The following is a 16,743-nucleotide window of genomic DNA, read 5'->3' on the forward strand; positions in this document are numbered from 1 at the left end:
GGGGGCAGGGCCGCTCACGTGCCGCGCGTACGGGGGCGGAGCCGCTCACGGGCCATGGGACTGGGGGCAGGACCAAGCATGCGCCGCACGCCCGGGGCAGGCACCGGCATGCGCCGCGATCCCGGGGCAGGGGCCGCCCATGCGCCCGGGGCTGGCACCTGCCGCGCGCCTGGGGCTGGCACCTGCCCAGATTGCTCTGTGGGTGCACATAAATGGCCCAGCGGGCGTCATGGCGCCCGCAGGCACCGCGTTGGGGACCACTGCATTAGCCTAACTGTGTGTGGAGGATCACGCCAGTATGGATCCTAAACAGATAATTATAGCAGCATAAAACTATGTTGAAGGGCTGAACTATAGACTGGTTTCACAACCTACCTTGCAATATTCGTTTCAATTTTACACAGTCCACACTAATATACTGTAAAAGTTCAATATCATGAACATCAGCATTATCCTCTGAACACACGGTCAGTTCCTGCAATCTAAAGAGATGAAGAACAAAGTAAATAACTCAAAACAAATTAAATTAACTTCCCAACACAGATAACATCAGCCATGGCTGACATGCTCATACTTATAAAAATACCACCTATTATACAGGTGAAATGAAAATAAATACTAAACAACTGAGTATTAAAACATCATTATCCCATCCAGAGACTTGCCGTTAGAACTTTGACAGATCCAGGAATTAAAAACAAACTTTGGATAACTATTGAGAGTTAATTTTTATAGAATATTTTCTTTTTACCTTCATACAGAAAAGTTTCAGAAGAGACTTGTTTAACCTTTCAAAATGGAAGCTTCAAATGCCATCAGTTTACATTTATGTGTACACCAAATTTTACCCTATATCCTCTTTTTCTTTATAATGCTGTGGAAGTAATCTATATTACATTTCACCTAGGCATTGACCTGCCTGGCTCATGCTGGTGACGCCTTTGGGCATGCCTCTGGGAATGTGTGCCTTGCTTTCCACTTGAGCTATACTATCTGGCCCTAATCAGGAGCATTCACTGAGACTGAAGGGGACAGACTGCAGTTAGCCTCAACTAAAGGAGAGCATCCTGCTCCCCCCCTTTGTCTCTAATGAAACTGAATTAGTTTTAATCACATTAGTTTAAGTACTGTGGTAATTCCCCCCTCCGTCCTTTTTAGAGGGTAACTTACTAAACATAACCACAAGCCTCTAATAACTAAATCATATGCTTCTGCAAGCTAAAAAATTGTGTTCGCCCCTTCCAAAGCTACAGATGTGTACTTCACATGATATGCAATTTCTAGCACTCCACACAAAAGCAGCTCTTATTTCATCAATGCAGGGAAAACTGAACAGCCCACACTAAGAATGGGAAGGTCCCTGATGCTGTGCTTTACATGCCAAAAATTCCCCAGCTGCTGTACAGAGCCTAGAAATATGCCTAAACAGGAAGCATGGGTCAAAAGATCAGCAATGCTAACTGTCGGCAGGCTGACCTCTGCGGATATTAGCAACAAACAGCCAAATGTTTAACTATTTCTATACCAATGAAAAAAATAGAATTGTGTGGAAACAAAACAAAACAAAAAAAGAAATCTCCAGCCTTGAAACAGTGAAAATTTCAAAATTAAGTTTCAGTACAAAAGATTCATAATAAAAACTATACTGCAGCTGTATAAACAGATTCACATTAAAGAACTATACCCTATAAAGGAAATGCACAGAATTATTTCCTATTTTGTAAGCAAATAAACTTAATTTATTTAGCAAAATCACATCCTCCATCATAGGTGCCAAGTCTAGGGCCTCGAATCAGAGGTTATTAATGCCTTTTAACATTGAAAAAATAGTTAATATTTCAGCTAATTAGATTTTTACCAAGTTTCATATTTAAAATTTGAATGCACTTCCAATCTAATGTTCACAAAGTTTTTAATTGTGTAAGTTTCACAAGCCCTAGTTTTAATTAGACCATTATACTAAAACCAACTCAAACTGGCACAGTAACTGCTGCTGAACCCTAATAAAGGAGCATCAGCTGCAACAACAAATTATCCAGTCTCAAGTACTACTGTTGATTATAATTACTCTAATAAGAGTTAAGTCTTTTCAAGCAACTTTCAAAGAACATAAAAGCATTTCCTTAATAAAAGCTTTCTGTGCAACCTTGGTGGGCTGGCTGAAGACATTAGCACCAAGGAGAGGCATGCACTGGGGAAAGCATACCTTGGACCCAACTTGCCTTTTATTTAGAGGGGTGTAAATCCATTATAATCAGTAGAGTTACTCCAATATGAAACTCATGTGAGAGGACAAGGAGGCTCCTTCCAAAGCCAATGAAGAGTAATATTCTTAAAGTCAAGGCAAATATGCCCCATTCTCCTTCAAAGGATGGATAGACATGGGCCTTCAAGCAGGGATAATTAGGGGAGGACAATACCCTTACCCCCCCCCCAACAGAGCTGCAGAGAACTAGAAATTACCATAAAACAGCAAACATTAATGGATAAAACTTTCTTGCTAGCAAGCACCCAACATACATTTCAACTTGGTTTAATCATTAGTGCCAGTCTATGATGTGCATGGTTCATATAAAAGCAGGATTAAAAATAATTACATTTAGCACACAGAAAATAAGCTGTGAAAACCCCTTAAAATTAGTCTGATTCTGCATCTATTTTATCAATTGATTCTTAAGCAGAGTTTTGGAACGTACAGGAATTTTCATCAGAAAACATTTTAAATAAGCAGCTCATGTGATATAAACTCATCACCATTTTCAAGTTAATATTTTTCAGAGCAGAAAGATCTGTCATGAATTTTTGCCTTTGTTTTAATATACTCTAATTAGAGACAGACAAGTCTCACTGTTTGGTAATACTTCCAATAGATTGGATACGCTCTGCCATTCAGACTCTCACCTGGTGGAAATGCGGCTAAAGACAGCATTAAAATTATTGCAACTGAGAGAGAAGAGAACCCCAGAGGCAGAATTGCGAAGTTCAGCTGCATGTTGGTTTCCTTCGCGGTAGGTATGGATAAAATGGCAGATTTCTGGCAGCAACTGTTTGACCAGCATCGTTTCATCTAGTCGCATGGTGTCCTTTGGTTGCTAAAATGTAAACATTTCACTTAATTCCTGAAATTCTCTTTCATAGCATCATAGGCAAAAATAGTATTTCTAGTCACTATAATCACAGGAACAGATATTTTACTACTTACTCTGTACCTATGCTAAACCCCCACAGACTTCAATGAAGATTAAGTGGAAAAACTCTAATACGCCCCCTGCTAACAGTAATTTCCTATAATTTCACATAAAGTAGAATTTTCAAATGCGTTTGCATCCCAAACTTATGGGACACTGTTAGTAGCTCAATACCATCAAGTACTGACTGGGCTATCAAAACACTTTTTCTTTTTTTTTTTTTTTTTTTTTGAGCTAAAGGTTTGAATATTGTCTTAAGGGATACACCCTGCCAATCTGTCAAAGCATTGGTGTTAAGAGCATTTGAGTCACTTATTTGGCATAGAAGAACCTAAGCTAAACTCCTACTCTTAATTCTCTCAAATGTTTTTTAACAGTTGTTTTTCTCCAGTAGAGATTTAAAAGACATGATGAGGGAGAGGGTGCTTCTTTATTGACTCACTGTGATTCCAGACAAGAACAAAGACATCTACGCTTTCCTGCAGAATTCTTCTTTTTCCACTTTACATAGTGTGAAACAGAAGAAAACTATTTAACAAAGAATTTGAAGTGCAACTTTTCCAAGAGTCTTAACAGAGACTTTTAAAATCCTACCAAAGAAATTACTACAGGGAATTCAGAAGTTACAGTGATCCCACTTTAATTGACCTGAGTCTTGTTGCCATGAGAACTTGCTGAAACATTAAGAAGCAATAGTAAATAAGAAATATGTCTGAACATATCATAGAACACAACTCTCTTTGTATACAGTTTTGGCTCAACATACTGGCTCAATTTGCTTTCATCTGTATTGACAAGACAAGAGGCATTCAGTACAATTTTAGGCTGTTAGAGGTTTCTTCATGTATCTGAAAAAAACTGAGGTTTTGATCAATATAAATTGCGGCTTTTTTTAAAAGGAAGATATGGATTTATGAAATGAGAGAAGACTAGGTTTCACATTAAACACAGGAAAGAAAATATGGTATAATTTACTTTTTTTTTTAATTGAAATCTAGTCTGCATTATGTAGATACAAAGCAAGATTACTTAAATAGTCAGGGTCATTAAAAGATGTTCTATCTTAATAAACCAAACTATGTGTTTACTACTCTGTAAAGAAATACCTTTTACAACCAGTTCCAAGGAATGACAAACGATGCTAAAAAAAAACTCTCTAGGAATAAACCAGAGACTCAGAGTTTTTACTTAAGATGAAGTTTGGATTTGCAATTATACAACTGTTTTCATCCCAAAGGTAAAAGTAAACTGCTTCTCCTTTTTTCATTCAAATATTTTCTGAAAGTCTGAGAGGAAACCTCAGGACTGGACCCCCTTTGGAAGTCTGGATATGATTAAATAAACTAGGAAATACCTGCAAAAGTAATCTTAACATGGTAATAGTTAAGGTTTCTGTCTAGGTATAGGATTACCGAAAATAGAAACAGAACTACATCAACAAGAAATCTCTACTTTGTTTACGAAACACTATGAGTTCCACAAATGTTATCAAGTTTAATATACTGAAGTATTTATATTTTAATATTTATTATTTGACCTATTTAAAATGATTGTAAATGATATCCTTTAAGGTTTCTGTATTACATTATAAAAAAAAATATTGTTCTGTTTGTTACCCTACCATACTGTTTTTAACATCTGACTCCACCTACAGTTTATACACATGCAATAAAAGCTTAACAATGACATCTATTACTTGTTTTCCATGCACATAATGGTTTATTATATGCATTTTTAGAGAAATACACAATATTAAAACTTTGAAAGTGAAGTGGAGAAAAGGTTAGATCTGAAACTTTCCTTTGTCCATTTAGTTAACAAATCAAGGCACTTCTGATCATTGTTAGTTAGGGATGAGAGGATGGAAGTTCTTCACATTATTTGATCAGTTACACTAGCTATTTCATAGGACTTTTTCTAAAATTAGTATTAAATTCTATGTGACAAATCAGATTGTTAGTTTACTAGTACCTAGTACACACACCGCACATTTATAGGACTTCTGCTCACTGCCTCTACATCTAATTCAGAAACTCAGCAATCCATTATATATTAGACTACATACCCCAGCAAGACATTTTTCCAGTGTATCCAATATAATCAGCTGAGAGAGATATAAATTCTTTTCAGCAGCTTCTCCAAATATCCTCTAGAAGAAAAATACAGATTTAGCTCCAGTGCAAACATCTAAATGGTAGACCATTGCAGTATTTAGGTGATACAGTAAATCTGCTGGGGGTTAAGCAGCAAAGTAATGCTCTAGCCCTTCCATCATTGGATCTCTGGGTTCAAATTTAGAGACAGGGCCAATGAAAATAAGATTAATGGTTCATTCCTAGTTCCTAGCATGAAGTGAGTAAACTGTTTTGGCATGATTGACAAACTGCACAAATATAACGAGGTAGAGGCAGGCCGGTTAGTATTATGGGTACACTAGCAGACCAAATAGAAGTGCAAGCCCTTCACTTTCATGACTCCAAAATTCATTCAAAAAATGACAGTTACACTTCTCTTTTAGAAGCTATTTTAGTAACTATCATTGTTGGTCTAAAGTATCTGATTTCTTTTGTCTAAAAATATCTGATTTCTTTAGTGCAGTATTTTATTGCCAAAAATACTTAACAGAACTGAGGTTTCCACAAATCCATGAACACAAACTTAGTTTGATTGCTGCAGAATTTAGCATAGACCACAGGAAGAAACACCATCTTCAAAGCATTTTAAATCTAGGATGCAGGAATCTATCACACATTTAAATTTGCATCCAATTTCCCTATCGGCACCAATGACTAAGCATATCAATATTCAGATGGAACAGCAAAAACAAAGCAGAAAAGGGTCGGCCCCCCCAAAAAATGCATCTAGTTCCATTGACCATAGATAGAATTCACAATAAGAGATTTCTAAAAATAATGCAATAATTAAAACGGCAAGAAATGTTAGTTCAAATATCTATAGGTATTAGCTGAGCAGGAGGCCTCTTGAAGCTATCTTTTCTAAACATGGAGTACACTGTAGGGATGTAATAGCGTAGTCAATTAACCAAGAAGCAAAAGCTTATAGGTTAATGCTATAGACAACATGCATTTCCCCCCCTACCCGCACCTGCCAGTACATTTAGCAGCAGGCTGGCCAGTAGACCAGCTCAGTCCTGGGTCATGCCAGGTCTGGGACCTACCCCTGTTGTGGCTCTGCATTTAAAGTGTATTAGGAGCCAGGTGGGCAGGCAGCCTGGTTCAGTTCCAGCTCGTGCTGGGTCTGGGAGCTCAGCCCCTCCCCTGTACAGTAATAGAGGCAGCAGCACAGGGCAACAGGCAGTCGGTCCGTGAGGGGAGCTGGTTTTTAAATTGGCCCACCTGGCACCCCACACAGCTGCCTCTGATACAGAGGCAGCAGCATGGAGTGGCAGGGGGCTCCTCGGGAGTGGGGCTGGAGTGTACTGGCCTCCCCCGGGACTATAGAATAGTCAACTAAACCGATAAATTCATGAGGTTACTCAACTATTCAATTAACCAATATTTAACATCCCTAGTACACTGATGGCACACGGTCTACTGGTGTGTCTGGTTTCCATTCTGAAAGTATGCCTGAAATATATTGCAAGATGATTGGGGTATATCCAATTCTTTCTTCCTCCACCATAGGAAAAGTAAAGTCTTGCTACAGAACATAGATATGAGAAGACTCATTCTTCTATTTTTGCACTTTATGGAGGGATTTACTTCAAGTACCAAGTCAGATTAATACTTTTAATGCAGCTTTCCATAAATACTATACATGGCTGGTATTCCCTCAGTGACCTTGCCCACTTGGCTTACCCAGAACTCCTGTCCAGTTCTTTGGGATGCAAAATACTCAGTTCAACCACAGATTTCACTATTTGGGTCCCTCTATTTGGCATACAACAAAGCTATGCTAAATTGATTAGACTCAAGTAAATGGGCTGGTTATATGACATACCACAGATCCAAAGTAATACACTTCATATACATATACAAATAACATTGCATTTACTATGTACTTTGTAGGACATGTTTTTGGATTGGTTTGGTTACTTTGTAGTGTCAAATCCCCATGCAATGTGCTCTTCATATAGAACCTGAACTTCACATTCCAGGTTCCTCTTTGTCCATTATTAGGAAGTGGTTTTCTGGGTGTTTTCCCTCTTACCTTAACTGGCTCAAACCTTTTTCAACCTAACAATCTCTTTTACCGCCCTATTTCTAACTTCTAAGAAATGAAGCCTCCCTACAGGTATCAATTGCTCACACCAGGCCATGTCTAAGTTACATAAACCAGATACTATACAAAATTTTTGTTTCTGATTGTATAGCTTACACTCTTATTTTTGAGATGGCACTATTAATTTTTATGGCCACTACAGAGAATATAGGCTATTACTTCTCTTGTTCTGTTGAGAAAATATGTTGCCCTTTAGGGAGCCCACCTAAGTGCTGTAGGTTAGTGAAAAATCAAGTTTTGTCATGACAGATCCGATGGTTTGGAACTCGATCACTGATGAAATCCGCTTCATTTCTTCATTTCTTTGTAAAAGTAACTACGATTTCACATCTTGCCTACCTCAGTGGAAGTTTTTATTTTTCCTAGAATGAAGATCCATATTTAATAATTGTCCCTCATTCCTTTTTTCCCCCTCTGATAACTAGTTTGATAGGGTATAATAGACAATATTCATATAATCAGGGTGAGGTTTCATTAATATTTCAGTATATTTTTAAAAGTCATTCTATGCTCTGCTTCGGTCCACTTCACAAACAGAGAATGGAAGGAGACTTTGTTTAATGTTACACATTTGAGTATGAAAGGATCTTTTTGCAATTTGATGAAAAGGCCTTCTGGACCCTTTTTCTGTTCCTTTGCCTGCTGCCATCAAGAACGCAGTGGAAAGGAAGGTCCTTGGATCCTCCCAAGAAACACTGCAAGTCACATTAAATGTCAGGGGGGCAGGGAAATGTTAGGGGGACACTCCACTTAAGGCATTCATCCCTTACTGGCCTATCAGGGATGTTTTCAGGAGATTAACTGTATAGGACTACCACTAGATCAAAGAGTCTTTTTCAAGACTTTTCCTTCATAGATCTCAACTGATAATTTTGTATGGCTGCTAGATTTTTTCTTTTGTTTTGTTTTTAAATATAATTTATGAGACAGCAACTTGAGAATGACTGCATGGTGCACTTATGCCACTGTATGACAGACCCTAAAAAGAATATAATACCCTAGAGTTTGTTTTAAATGCTTGTTCATTTCTCCTCTTCGAACACTGCTCTTCCTGACAAGACACAGTCTACCAGAAGGGATTAAAACTGCTCTCATCGCTCTGGGTACTGTTCGCTGGATCTCTGCCCAAATGCCCATTCCTTCTCCTCTAAGGCTGCAAAATATTGCTTCGTTAGTGAAAAGGCATGCGCATGCAGTTGTACAGAGAGAACTCATTTCCCAGGGATCAAGTGCACCACTTACACAGTATATTCCACTTGGTTTGGAGAGCAGGCATGCAAAGATTGCTTACAAACCCAGGTTTAACTTAGCCATCTATACTTTTCCATCCCATCCCTCAGGGACTGACACATTTAGGGTTATCCAATACAGCATTTTTATCATCTTCTTTGCAGACCTTGCTGCCCATTTTCCCCATCACCCCATATGCAATGTATGTCCTCATTTCAATTTTGTTGGTTAGCTTTACTGCATTTGAAGAAAAAAAAGTAGGTGAACTGGTAACCTATTAAATGCATAAAATGAAACAGCAATTTAAATCAATGTCAGACTGAGCATTTTATAAAGTTTCTGTAAATAAAATTTTTATAACCTTTTCCAAAACCACCTAATAAAGCAAAACCAGAAAGCTTACCATATTGTTGACATTTTTTAAGATATTAGTGAGACCACTGATGACGAGGGAAAACTTGTACTTGGAAATGTTTATGAGACATTCCTTGTTATGTTCTGTGCTGACTTTGGTGTGGGTATTCTGCTGGCCAGCTTTTATGGGAAGCTGCAAAAAAAAATGGAACATTACTTAAGATTTGTATATTAAGTTAGAGATTTACACTTTCACACGAAGGTTAAAGATTGCTTGAGGCTTTATATACTACTAGCAAATCTACCCAGCATTTCTCAGGTTCTGAACTCAATTACATTTTTGGAGGGAGGTGGGGTGGAAAGAGGAATTAAAAGAAAAATATACATGCTTTATTTAAGTGACTATTTTTTGAAAAATACAATATTATTTTTAATTTCAGATTTCTTAAAGATAGGGATTGTTAAAATTTTTCCGTTTAATTATTGTTAATACTTTGTTTTAAATAGGAATTCCATCAAGTGATTTTTTTTCCTTCATCCCTTTAAACCAAGAGTGGGGAACTTTTTTTTGGGTCGGAGGCTGCTGAGAAACAGAAAAAAAAATCAGTCAGGGACTGCAGACAAGTGAGAAGCAAAGAAGAAAAACCACATTCTCACTGACATGATCCGCAACTGAGAAGGAGAAAGATATTCTCCACATTTGCCTCACACACCAGAGCCTTGGGGGGCCCAAGCTAATAGATTTAGTGTGCTCCAGTCCAGGGTGGGATGGTGGAGGGGATGGAGTGCCAGTGTGGGCTCCCCATTGCTTGGGGGACAGCTCTGAGTCTCGGGAGCTGAATCCAGGCAAGCTGGGGTCTGCATCCAGCCCCTGGACCTTAGACTCCCCACCATTGCTATAAACTTTTACAACATTATGTCTTAACAAAAAAGGAGTGATAGTCAATTTGGTTTCCAACAGCATTTTCTGCTTGTTTTCAAACCATAAGCATTGATTTAGCTATTTTAAAACAGAGCACTACTCCAAATTTCTTTTTATCTCTTTTCAGTAAGGTTTAGTGAGAAGCAGGTTCATCCTATTTTTCTGGAGCTCATCCTGGGTTCAGGCTCTTCCAACAGTTGCTCAGCTCTGTCAGTTTTGAAGACTGTACTTGATTTGTGATTGTCTCTTTTCTGTTTGGTTTTATGAGAAACAATCCCATTCCAGGCACATCCAAATGTTGCTTTAAGTTATGATAAGAGGAAGCTGCATACTGAATTTGGTGGTCCTGGCTCTTACCCTTCTGGAGGAGTTCCCAAACCTTAAGCATTAATTTAGCTGTGCCAAAAAACAGCACTATTCCAAATTTCTCCATTTTATCTCTTTTCTGTAAGGTTTATTTTCCAGGTTCATCTGATTTTTCTGGTTCATCTTGGTTTAGTCCAGGGGTGAACTGGAGGGGTTCAGAGGAAGCAACATGGGGTGGCAGCAGCCCCTGTCTGCTTGAGGTCTGCACACCCCGCAGCCTAAGGCTGCCCTACCTCTCACAAAGCAGTCTCTGTCTGTGGCAGACCCAGGCTCCAAATCTTCTTCGTGGAAGGTGGAGCAGCCTCTGTCTGCGGGAACCTTGGGCCCGCAGCAGACAGAACCTGCTTAGTGGAAGCCTCCCCTGTCTCCCTCCTGCGCTGCTGCCTCCAACAATGTTTAAGCCATCTCCCCCCAGCACCAGCTCCTGCTCCTCCCACTTTGCTGCAGCAAGGAGGGTGGGGATGTGTGTAGTTGACAAGATTAGGAATCAGGAATCAGGGCAGTTCAAGACAGGAACACAGAGAAAAGGGGGGGGGGGGGGGAATGGCTGAAACTGCTTGCTGTTCCCCTTCCTGTCCCTGTCAGGGAGCGAGAGCAAAGTGCACAGCTTGTCTACACCGTGCACTCCCCAATCAGAGGGAGAAGAAAGCAGCCAACCGTGCATTTTCCCCCTCGCTCCCTGACTGTAACAAAGGGGAACAGCCAGCTATGTCCCTGATCAAATCAGGATGGCAGGGGAGAGCAGAACTTTAGCCCCCTCCCCATATCCTCCTTAAAGTGCTCCTGGAGGTGGGAGGCTCACAGCATGGGCAGTTCTGGACTGGGGGTGACATGCACCCAGCCTGCGTCTTTCACCTGCCTGGCTGCCCACTGCTTAGTGCAGCAGCCTGTAGCAGAGCCCCGGGAGTCAGGCTAGAAGCGTGCACTGCCTCCTCCTGTAGCCAACGCCCCAGCCAGCAGGCTCCTTCTTACCGGACTGGCGCACAAGGGCTCACCCACTAATTTTCACCTGCGGTTCAGTCTTTCAACATTCGCTGAATGATATCAATTGTGAGGACTGTTCTTGATTTGGTGATTCTGTCTCTTTGCTGTTTGGTTTTATGTGAAGCAATCCCATTCCAGACACATCCTGTTTTCCTGGTACAAATGAACCCTTATGTTGCTTCCTTTAAATTATGGCAAAAGGACGCTGTATACTGAATCTGGTATTCCTAGCTCTTACCATTTAGGAGGAGTTCTTGATCAGACAGACAAACTCTCAAACACAGGTGGAGGAGCCTAAGGCCTGGGGGCCAAATGCAGCACCCAGCTTCCCTGGATCTGGCCTCCAGCGTTCCCCTCTAGTATCCAGGAGCCTGCAGAGCTGGAGCACACAAAATCTACTCGGGGCACCCTAAGCTCTGGTGTGTGAGGGGAATGTGGTTAAGGTCTTTCTCCTTCTCAGCCAGGGTTTTTTTTGTGTTGTTTTATTTATTGCTGCTTTTTACTTGTGTGCTGTTCCCTGACTGATTTTTCTGTGGGTCAGTGGCCCCCAACCCAAAAAGTTCCTCACCCTTGCTCTTTGTTATAAAACTTTCTATTAACATTCTATTAAATACAGTTTTACAGAAATATATAACTATATTTCTCATCTTTTTCTGCTAAGGACATTTGCAGGAAACAGTATCACGATTCACCTGTTTTTACTGCTTATTTCTCAACTACCATCAAACATCTGTTCTGTGACAATCTTCAAACAAAGCAAATTCAGTGTTAGAAGTATGATTACAAGTAGCTAAGCAATCAAACTGAACAAACATCTAGAGACTGCTCCTGTTTTCATAAAAATATAGCAAAAATAAGTGTGTTCTATGTTTATGAAGCTACACATTGACTTCAAGGTCTCCAGTGAAACTTATCAGCATAAGAAGGATGACAATAGAGTAAAAGAAATTCAGGGCTGTCTTGGGTGACAAACTCAAGCAGCATTCCAATATTCACTGTAATTCCATCTAACTGTTTCAGAAAGTTATTCTACAGATCCTCATCCATCAACAAGCAGCACAGCAAAACTGTCAGACTACAAAAACATGAGGCAATATCATAGAGCCTCGCACAACAGCAATAAATTGCTAAAGCCTCAGAATGTTTTAGTGTACATTAAACCTATCCCCTTCTGGGACAAGATAATTCCTTGAATCACAATGAGGTGTGGAGTCTTAGCACACTTCTTACAAATCTTTCCAAGCTCCACTTTTTTATGCAACAACAAATGATGAGCAAGGAACTTTGAGAGTTTCAGCTAAGTACAGACACATCGTAAGGCTAAGATAGTCTTGTAGATTATGAAAGCAATTGTAAAATGTGTTAAATATGTTTTAATTAATGTATTAGCAAAACTATTTCAGAAAAACTATTTGAGGGGTTTAGGGATGGGGCAAAAGACTGGAGTGCAGGGAAGGTGAGGTCTCCAGCTGTGGCTGTGGAAAGGGCCTAATGAGGAGAGATTTGGAGTGCAAGCTGCCTGGGACTGCAGCAGGGAGAGGGACCTCCTCCTTGCCCCCAGCCCTCTCTTGTTGCAGCAGCTATGGGGCTGAAGCCCTGGGGGAGAGATGCCGCTCCCCATTAAAGCTCTGAGCATCTGTGTGGCCTAGGGATGTCAAGGGTTAACCGGTAAGCATTGCCCCTTATTGGAATGCTTACTGGGGCAACCGGTTACCAATGGAGGTCCATTACATTTAACCACTTAACTTTTTAACTGGGATTTTACAGCCCTAACATGGCCATTGGGAGTCTTCTGAGCAGTTATGCATCTTAGGGGGAACTTAGGCTCTGAGCTGTGTTCTTTGTATGCTGTGTGCTGGTGCAGCGTTCAGGAGAAATTCCAATGCCCCCAAGCTGATTGACAGAGCGCCCACAGCTAGGATTTATGTTTCGATTGGTGGTGCACATTCACACATCGTTTGGTTTACATAAAAATATATTCTAAACATGGATGGAAAAAGCCATACATGGATGGAAAAGATTAGAGGGAATGTTGGTCCTAGGACCCAGCAAATGTAAGCCAGCTCTGGCAACCCCATTAAAATAGGCTTGCAACCCACAGTTTGAGAACCATTGCTCTAGTGGCTTCAGACACTGAAAAACTAATTCCTACTTTTGCACCCTCATCTTTCAAAGAAAGCTTTTTTTTAAACCATCCATTTTACTCACTATGTTACAACAGATCACACTGTGAAAAATTACACTACATAAATGGTATCATGCTATGACAGAAGTATAACTACATGTATCTAACTCAGGGATGGGAAAAAGGGCCTCCACAGGCCAGATCCAGCCTGTGGAGGCCCTGCCACTCCCCTGTCTCCAGGCCAATTAGGGCCTGCGGGCAGGGGAAGCACGTGAAGTTTCCTCTGCCCTGCCAGGAGCATGCAGCACTTCTAAGCACCTCGTGCTCCTTGTAGGGCAGGGGCAGGGTAGAGGAAACTTCATGTGCAGCCCCACCCACAAACCAATCATGCTCTGTGGGTGGGGAAGCAGGAAAGTATCCGGGCCCCATCCCTTCCAGTGTGGCCCGGGACCACTTCAAAAATTTTTGAAGTAGCCCCTGACAAAAAAATTATTGTCCACCCCAATCTAACAGCACAGCACTAGGAACACAATAGCCACCGGTTTAAAGCTGTTCCCATTAGGAAATCCTGACAGAGTAAAAAATTATAACCAATATTTGATATATTCCATTCTAATGTAAACTAACACCTTTTATTGGATTTTTAATAAGACCTAGATTTTCTTCATATTGTCCAAGTACAACAGCTGTACTGATACTGTATAAGAAAGGCAAAAAGTCCACCGGAAACCAGAACTTCCTTGGTTAGTTTAATAGGTGTAAGCACCCAGGTGATTGAGGGGTGCCTCTTTATTTTATAAAATATTAAACATCAGGAAAAGAAGTGAAATTGGAACACTATAACATATTATGCCTTCATTTAAACACGTAAAATCTAGTGGAGGGAAAAGAAACAAGCAACTGCCTATGAAGACATACCCATGTATTCACAATAGAGATGTGAATAGTTAACTGGTATGGATCACCCTTACCGGGTGATGCTTATCGCTTACAGTCAACTGCTGCCCGCGGGCAGGCCCTGCCTCATGCCCTATCGGCAAGGGCACTCCAGCCCAAACAAATCAGCGGACTGTGGGTGAGGGTGCTCCAGCCCGGCCAGACCAGTCTCCACCCAGCCATGGTGTCCCCCCAAACCCTGTTTAACCAGTTAAACATAACGTGTAATCAGTTAATTGATTAAGCAATATTTTTCATCCCTAGCTCACAAATGGATCAAAAATCTCCAACCTTAACACATTACTCCAAAGGTAAAATTGAAGTTAACATTTACAGATAACTGATAGTCACAGAAAATGTTTGGTATTAATAGTCACAAGATAAGGCTCTTTAACCATCACTCTTATGCTAACAGAAGCCACTGGATAATACCTAGCACAGACTGATTCTTGATTGGGTCCAGGAGTGAAAGGAACTTAAAATTCATACAGATACTGTCTTATTGCAATCTGGGCTCATGTCTGCTCTTTAAATAGCTCCTTGCTGGCTTTTGCCACAGCGGTTCTTGCCAGAGCAGCACACCGGGGTGCACCCCGTGACTTTTACCTCTGGGGCGCAACTGAAATACACATAATAAAAGGAAGTAAGCAGTGAAACTCTCAAAAATATGGTGATAAAGGAGAGGATTTCAAGCACAGAAAGGACAGTTCTCAGATCCAAAACCTTCAGCAGCAACTCTAAAATAATACAATTGCAATCAAATAATGTAACTCTTGGATTGTAAAGGCCATCCTAAAGGCTGTTCCTTTGGGGAAATGTTAAGCCACCTCTCTTCACTAACATGAAATATTATGTGATCACTCAAGTCAGAAGTTGAGGATCCCTCAAATGTTTAAGGAACTCTTAGGATACATCTAAACTACATAGAATCATAGAATACTAGGACAGGAAGGGACCTCGAGAGGTCATCAAGCCCAGTCCCCTGCCCTCATGGCAGGACCAAATACTGTCTAGACCATCCCTGATATATATTTATCTAACCTACTCTTAAATATCTCCAAAGATGGGGATTCCACAACCGCCCTGGGCAATTTATTCCAGTGTTTAACTACCCTGACAATTAGGAACTTTTTCCTAATGTCCAACCTAAACCTCCCTTGCTGCAGTCTAAGCCCCTTGCTTCTTGTTCTATCCTCAGAGGCCAAGATGAACAAGTTTTCTCCCTCCTCCTTATGACACCCTTTTAGATACCTGAAAACGGCTATCATGACCCCCCTCAGTCTTCTCTTTTCTAAACTAAACAAACCCAATTCTTTCAGCCTTCCTTCATAGGTCATGTTCTCTAGACCTTTAATCATTCTTGTTGCTCTTCTCTGGACCTTCTCCAATTTCTCCACATATTTCTTGAAATGCGGTGCTCAGAACTGGACACAATACTCCAACCGCGGCCTTATCAGCGCAGAGTAGAGCGGAAGAATGACTTCTCGTGTCTTGCTCACAACACACCTGTTAATGCATCCCAGAATCATGTTTGCTTTTTTTGCAACAGCATCACACTGCTGACTCATATTCAGCTTATGGTCCACTATAACCCCTAGATCCCTTTCTGCCGTACTCCTTCCTAGACAGTCACTTCCCATTCTGTGTGTGTGAAACTGATTGTTCCTTCCTAAGTGGAGCACTTTGCATTTGTCTTAATTAAACTTCATCCTGTTTACCTCAGACCATTTCTCCAATTTGTCCAGATCATTTTGAATTATGACCCTATCCTCCAGAGAGGTCGCAACTCCTCCCAGCTTGATGATATCTGCAAACTTAATAAGCATACTTTCTATGACAATATCTAAATCGTTGAGGATGATATTGAACAGAGCCGGTCCCAAAAGAGACCCCTGCAGAACCCCACTTGTTATACCTTTCCAGAAGGATTGTGAACCATTAATAACTACTCTCTGAGTACGATAACCCCGCCAGTTATGCACCCACCTTATGGTAGCCCCATCTAAGTTGTATTTGCATAGTTTATTGATAAGAATATCATGCAAGACCGTAACAAACGCCTTACTAAAGTCTAAGTATACCACATCCACCGCTTCTCCCTTATCCACAAGACTCGTTATCCTATCAAAGAAAGCTATCAGATTGGTTTGACATGATTTATTCTTTATAAATCCATGATGGCTGTTCCCTGTCACCTTGCCACCTTCCAAGTGTTTACAGATGATTTTCTTAATTACTTGCTCCATTATCTTCCCTGGCGCAGAACTTTAACTTTCAAAAGAGGGATGTAAATTAGACACATTGAAATTGCAAATGAAGCTGGGATTTGACTTTCCCATGCTTCATTTGCATAATCGCATCACAGCATTTTTTTTGAAAAACGCTATTTTGAAAGT

The 16,743-nt window shown here is 40.5% G+C and overlaps 1 protein-coding gene across 3 annotated transcripts in view; it reads right to left on the reverse strand.

Annotated features, from left to right (window-relative positions):
• The window catches only part of NF1 (neurofibromin 1), a 202,710-nt gene that overhangs the window by 167,712 nt on the left and 18,255 nt on the right, over positions 1-16,743 (reverse strand). For all 3 annotated transcript variants that reach the window (XM_075904830.1, XM_075904829.1, XM_075904831.1), the window contains exons 2-5: positions 9,064-9,207; positions 5,254-5,337; positions 2,902-3,092; positions 376-482 (exon numbers count right to left, since the gene is read on the reverse strand). In XM_075904830.1, the coding sequence (XP_075760945.1) occupies positions 376-482; positions 2,902-3,092; positions 5,254-5,337; positions 9,064-9,207 (526 nt within the window). The remainder of the gene's footprint in view (positions 1-375; positions 483-2,901; positions 3,093-5,253; positions 5,338-9,063; positions 9,208-16,743) is intronic.

Source organism: Pelodiscus sinensis, chromosome 21 (assembly GCF_049634645.1).
Source record: "Pelodiscus sinensis isolate JC-2024 chromosome 21, ASM4963464v1, whole genome shotgun sequence".
NCBI classification, from domain to species: Eukaryota; Metazoa; Chordata; order Testudines; family Trionychidae; genus Pelodiscus; species Pelodiscus sinensis.